Here is a 6,948-nt window from a genome sequence, read left to right on the forward strand (position 1 = left end):
CTTCTCTTAAAGTTCCTGTTGGATTAATCTTATTGTATGTTCACGATCTCTTGTGGTTTTTCCCACAATTGGAAACAATGTCCGGAGTTCTCTGGCCATTCACATTCTCTTTTCCCGCTTGCACCCGGCCCGTGGGTTTCCCCGTGGCGTGGGGTGGCTTCAATGGGAAATCCCATTGACAAGCGGCGGGAAGATAGAATCCCGCCATCAGCAAATGGCGCACCCCTGAGAAGGACACGGCTTGGGGACTAGGGAATGCCGCCCAGTTTCTCTATGTCCACCTGACCATGATCCCAAAGACCTCTTCAGACTTCTAACATAAAACTAAATACCTGGCTGCAATTAGTTAACTTAGTAATGCAGGGGCAACACAGTGGCGCAGTGGGTTAGCCCTGCTGCCTCACGGCGCCGAGGTCCCATTTCGACGAGCGTGGGTTTCGGCCCCACAACCCAAAGATGTGCAGGATAGGTGGATTGGCCATGCTAATTTGTCCCTTAATTGGAACAAAATGAATGAATTGGGTACTCTAAATTTTAAAAAACTTAGTAATGCAAAGTTTCCATAGCACATGGTTCACCTGTTAACTACTACTATCATGTTTTGATTCACTATAATTTAGCAAATTATTTCTTAAATTGTTAGCCCTATCTGGTGGTGAAAGATCAGTATTACAATTATTAATTGATCACCTATCTGAAAGAAAATTCGAAGTTATTTGTAAATTGAATCAGCCAAAATAATCTGGAAGTCATTGCTTTTCTTCTTCGTCAATTATTTTAGATTCATTTGAAGATACTGGTGAGAAATGGCCCTTCAGTCAACGGAGGGCATCACGTTCACATGAGAACCTTGCAACAACAGTTCGTTTGGAACCAACAAAAGGATCTGTGAAAGAAGCAGAGAGCACGATGCAAAGCACAACTTCAATTTCGACGAGCAAATCTCAAGATGTGTCTCTAGCTACCAGTTCCCAGCATCATCATCACAGCTATCACATGCTCACAAGCCTGAACTGCACTCGATTCGTCACAGGCAGCACTGAAGAACTAACAAAGAAAACAAAAACAGCAACTAAATTGAGAAGAGTACGCTCAGATCTTTATCCAAAATGTGGAAGTCCTATCTTACATTCATGCACTGCTAAAATGGGCAGGAACTTTAAAAACCCCAGTGACATTGTCAGCTCTACTGGCAATGAATATTTGAGCAAAAAACTAACTATTGAATCTAGTTTCACTCCTCAGGCATCGCAGGGGAGTGAGGTACTACAAAATGATGCAAGTAAGGAGGGAATAGAAGCTAAAGTGTGGGTGAAAAGGGATAATGGAGCTGGTTCTCCAACCAAAACACAGGGACAACAGCAACTTCACCGTTACCACTTCAGAAGTGATCAGAAAAAAGATTCTCTTCGCGAAACTGCTGTATGACTTTAGAAATTTCCCATCACTGAACACTTCCAAAAGGAAGTTGTTTCATCATTTTTGGGAACATTTTTGAGCTCATATTTCAAATTAGCTGTTATGCATATTACACATCTAGAAACTGTAGGACTTGCCTGTGTTATCTAATCTCCAATTTGGCTATTATGTGCCCTTAACAAAAAAAAGTGCTACAGAATCCCTGCTGGAAGATTTGTTTAATTGTTACTTCCTGCTTCCATTGGCAGTTGTCTCTGTGCAGAAGTTTAGCTTTAGCAAAACTGAAATTGTTATATTTTTATGCATGTATACTTTATTTAAAAGATGTAAAACTCTTTCTCAGTCTATCTTGTCATCTTGTAATAGTATCTTGAACTGTTAACACTTAAAGGAATGTCCAAACCCTTTGGGATTGTAGGAATGAGAACATTTAGACCAAGGAAAGGCATTTTGAACCTTGAACCCCACTCTTTCCACACACTCTGTACAATCTGTTCCATCATGGACTCCACCCAATTTATTTAATCCAACCTCTTGAGGATAAGTTGTGCAAACATTTCTCCTCAACTCGCTGAGTAAACTGGTAAAGCTACAGAGTTCTGATTTACTTTGAACTATTGCAATGGATTCAAGAACATTTCAACAAAACAAATCTCTCCATGTATTGGTTAGTCTATACAATTTTGTTTGTGTTTGTAGGCTGGTTCATAATAAGGGAATATTGGGCTAAGACACTGCCTTTCATCTGCGTGCAATGCGTTTGAATCCTGTACAATAATTATGGTATGAGAGTCTTCTCTTTGGTTAATCTGAAAGTTCTACACTGAATGGTCTGAGGCAGATTTCAGGCTAGTTACGACTGGGTGCAGGTCCATAGACAGCCCACAGTTTGGCACTAACTTGACTCAGTATGAAAGCACCGGTATGTGAAATGGAAATATAGGCTGGGGATAATTGATACTTGCAATGCCTTAGCATTAATATCCCTCACCTTGGTGAGAACAGAATGTCAACTAAATATACAATACATCCAAGTGTTTATTTTACAAATAGCTGAAAAAAAAGCCACACAAATAGCTGAAAATAAATCCATCCCAGAGGCTATGTCCTGGACATCCCTCCAAATGTAGGATATTCAGTTGTATTATCAAGACCAATGATCCCCTTTTGGATCAAAATAAGTGTTATTTACACTCAGATCACATTTACTTGTTACCTGTGATTGTAACCCTTTAGTCCAGTGCACTTTAGCATCAGACACATGGTTGCTTCTTTGTTATGTGGGCGGTGATTCTCAGAGTTTCTACTCTTTTCAATCTTGGCATGGTACCAATGGTTTGTATATGTATTCCACAGTGGTGAATTAATCAGCATTGAACTTAAAATAAGAAATTGACTGTGTCCATTGGTAGTTGAGCCCCTAGGTTAGGAGGAAGAAAAATCAATTGGCGTTCTCTATCCTGATTGTTATCCTGGTCATCATGGTGGGAAATTGGGTAAGAGCATCATCAGACTTGACTTCCATACAAAACTACTGGAACAATTTTAATGAGTGCAGGGTTAATTTAATGTCCTGCTTCAAGCTGAGTTTAGTGGTGATGGAGGTTTAATCGGTGAGGACCCCAACCGCCCTCACCCCCGCCTTCTCACCTCTCCCTAATAAAGTTCAGAGCAAGCAGGCTCATGACTGGGCTTCCTGCCACACCGCCAATTAAGGCAATTAAATGGGTAATTAATACCGTCACTGGTATTCACAACAAATGATTGATTGATTGATATTTATTGTCACATGTAACAAAGAACAGTGAAAAGTATTTTTCTGCGGCCAAGGGAATGTACGCAGTATGTACATAGCAGACAAAAGAATAATCAACAGAGTACATTGACAATGGTACATCAACAAATAGTGATTGATTACAGTGTGAAACAAGGGCCAAACAAGAACAGCATAGGACACTGTGAATAGCGTTCTTACAGGGAACAGATCAGTCCAAGGCAGAGTCGTTGAGGAGTCTGGTAGCTGTGGGGAAGAAGCTGTTACTATGTCTGGATTTGCGGGTCTTCAGACTTCTGTATCTTCTGCCTGATGGAAGGGTGTGGAAGAGGGAAAAGCCTGGGTGTGAGGGGTCTCTGACAATGCTGTTTGCCTTTCTGAGGCGGCGGGAGGTGTATACAGAATCAATGGGAGGATGGCAAGCTTGTGTGATGCGTTGAGCTGAGTTCACCACACTGTAGTTTCTTGTGATCTTGAGCCGAGCAGCTGCCATATCAAACTGTAATGCAGCCGGATAGGATGCTCTCTATAGCAAGTGGTAGATGCAGGACTTGCCATGCAAGAAGCCTGATAAATAAACACTGTCAGGATTGCTTGCCGGATTCCTCATTGTCCGATTGAGGGACCCACCATTGGGAAGGGGAAGGTTGAGGCTGACCCCCCTCCCCCCGGTCCCTCGCCTGTGATCGCCATCCTACCATAACTCACCTGTAATCTGGGTTCCTGGATGATCCTGGGCATCGGATGGGTGCATTGCTAGAAGCAGCTATTGCTTTCCCAGGAGTGCTGCTGACCAATGTACAGCAGCCGGCCTCTGATTGGTCAGCAGCTCTCAAGGCGAATTCCTGCCCCTGAAGGACCTTCTTTCAAGGGAAGGACTGGCTCTGCCCAGTTAACTGCCTGATTGCCACTTAATTTGGCAGGCCTTCCTGAAAGAAGGTGACAGGACCCCCAACTGGCTCATATAGTCAGCAGGTGAGACTCCCATACCTCCATTAAATACCTCATATGATTGGTTAGGCCACAGCTAGAATATTGTGTGCAGTTCTGAAATCCACATTATAGGAGGGATGTGATAGCACTGGAAAGTATGCAGAGGGGATTTACCTGGATGTTGCCTGGGATGGAGAGTTTTAGTTATGAAGAGAGATTGGATAGACTGGGGTTGTTTTCCCTGGAGCAGAGGAGACTGAGGGGGGACATGATTGAGATGTATAAGATTATGAAGAGTAGAGATAGAGTAGATAGGAAGAAACTGTTCTCCTTGTTGGAGGGATTAATGACCTGGAGGCACAATTTGAAGGTAAGGAGCAGGAGGTTTCAAGGGGATGTGAGGAACATCTTTTTCACCCAGAGTGGCAGTGGGATCTGGGACTCACTCCCTGAAATGGTGGTGGAGGCAGAGACCCTCATAACATTAAAGAAGTATTTAGATCTGTACTTGCGATGCCAAGGCATACAATGCTATGGGCCAAGTGCTGGGAAATGGGATTAGAATAGTTAGGTGGTTGAGATTGACCGGTGCAGATGAGATGGCCCGAAGGCCTTTACTGTGCTGTAGACCTCTATGACTCGATGACTTTAAGGCTTTCATGCCCCTGCAGGTTTTCATGTTTTGTTGGCCAGTTTGGGACTTGTAAAGTATTAATTTATTAATATTTGGGTAATTGTGTCAGAACATTTTCCTTTCTCTTGTAGAACCTGAGGCTAGATCCAACCCAATGTTTTGTTTGTGATGATCCTATGTGAAATATTTTATGTCAGTCTCAACCTAATTGCTTCTGGATAAAAATCAACATTAAAAATGCTCCCTCCTTTGTTCCTAATTAACATTAAATTGTGACATTTCCATTTCCCATGAGGATGGCAGATACAATTCTGAAACTGAGACTGAGGCATGTGGCATTGATAGACATCTGTAAAATGTACCCTGAGACCGTTCCATATGGGATTTGACCAGAAATTGGATAGTTGAAAAGGCAACTTTCTGCTGCATCTAACATAAATTTGACCTGTGTTGAGGAACTGTGCACTTTAGCCTACTTTATAAATGTGCAAAGGTATTTGCAGACAATGATGTAGAGCAAATGTGCCCTCTATCTGATCTGGGTTATTAACATCCCTAATAACCATCCGAGATTAATTTCTCAAATTGCAATCGTGACCAATTCACCAGTACTAATATCAGTCACCTTGATAAGTATAAAAAATATCAGCAAATAATCCACATTTAGAAGTAGCCATTTTTGTATTGATTGTCAATATTTTCAATCTATTAATCAGGTCTGTGACAAAATCTTGACGGCTAATGTATTATTGAGTTTTCCCGGTTTCATGATACAAAACATTACGGGACAAATGATGTCATGTTGAGGATGATGTACAGTAGCTTTCCTGAAGAAGTTTTCCTGATGACTTAGTGAGCAAACACTCCCTTGTGAAGAGTTACTGAATCATGTACTTAATTTGCACTCAACGTGTAGATAGAATCAACAACACTAGAGAGACGGGGTGCTACAATTGGCTTTGGCACCCTTTGGTGGAATATGCACATGTGTCAAAGTCAGATGAAGACAGAACTAGACGCATCTGTACCATCGTCCATATTCAAACAGTAACTATCCAGCTTATGTTTGAGAAAAGACTACTTAGCTGAGATATTGGAGGACTTGAAGAGGTTGTACAACTTGCCTACTCTGAGAGTTAATATCTTCAGTGGATAAAATGATAACCTCCAAACATCTTTGCCACCCATTGGGGTCCATTATGTAGATGTTGTAATGTAATAGCTTAAATGTATTCCTCTCATCTGGCAGAGGCAGCAATGGTCACTTCTTGTATGCTGATTAACCGAGCAGTTGCTATTGTGTCCTACTGCAGCATGATTGAACTAAAACAACTATGAATAAAATTAATAAACCAATTCAGACAGAGAATAATGTGATTTCCTATTCCTTGCCTGACATTTTAGTTATTCCATGGAACTTGCCCCATTTGTAATGGATGCCAGTCACTGAACTGGACTCTGCAAGTAGAGCTTGGTTAAACCTTTTTTGGTGTAGAAACACATTGAAAGGCATGGCCAGGATGATCAAATTCATATTCAATCCTCATTACAGGTATCTTGGGGCAGGGTTCTCCGTTTGCTGAATGGCAAAATCGCGAAATGTGATTGGGCGGAGAATAGTTTCCGATGCCGAAATTGCGGGAGGCACCGGTTTGACACCAAATCGGGATGCTCCGGCACCTCGAAAATGGCGTAAAATGTGGTTCTTGCAGTACAGTAGGCATATCATTAGCGGGCCTGACACCTTCTGCTCCGGGCCTCCGCGATTCACCGCCTCCGATGGGTCAAATTCTTGGTGCCCTGGCTGCTGAGCGAGAGAGAGGAGGTAGGAAATGGCATGGAGTGACTGCAGGCTGCTGGCCCGGACACCGGTCATGCTGGCCATGGGGGGGGGCCAAGCAGCCATGGTGCCCCCCCCCCCCACGGGACTGGGGCAATGCTGAGGCACCAACCACCATCTTGCTGATCACCCACTAACCAGCCACCCACTGTGTTATACACAGTGGCACCAGCCTTTTACGCCAAAGGCAGACCCCAGTGAGGGCGGTGCCTGCCAATGGTACTCCTGGCAGCAGGGACTGGTACCAGGACTAGGGGCACCAACGGGGCCGGATCCCAATGGGGCAGTGGTGCAGTGTTGGGTGGGTGGGAGGGCGGCGGCATGCATGGGCGGGGCCCGCAGTGCCAA

General features: G+C 43.4%; 1 protein-coding gene across 3 annotated transcripts in view; it reads left to right on the top strand.

The window, feature by feature from the left end:
- The window catches only part of arhgap36 (Rho GTPase activating protein 36), a 312,849-nt gene extending 311,085 nt beyond the window's left edge, over positions 1-1,764 (top strand). For 2 of the 3 annotated variants that reach the window (XM_038775244.1, XM_038775245.1), the window contains exon 12: positions 782-1,764. In XM_038775244.1, the coding sequence (XP_038631172.1) occupies positions 782-1,428 (647 nt within the window). In that variant the 3' untranslated portion in view covers positions 1,429-1,764. The remainder of the gene's footprint in view (positions 1-781) is intronic. The other variant, XM_038775246.1, reaches the window with a different exon arrangement.
- Positions 1,765-6,948: the final 5,184 nt, after the last annotated feature.

The sequence above is a fragment of the Scyliorhinus canicula genome, chromosome 17, assembly GCF_902713615.1.
Source record: "Scyliorhinus canicula chromosome 17, sScyCan1.1, whole genome shotgun sequence".
NCBI lineage: Eukaryota > Metazoa > Chordata > Chondrichthyes > Carcharhiniformes > Scyliorhinidae > Scyliorhinus > Scyliorhinus canicula.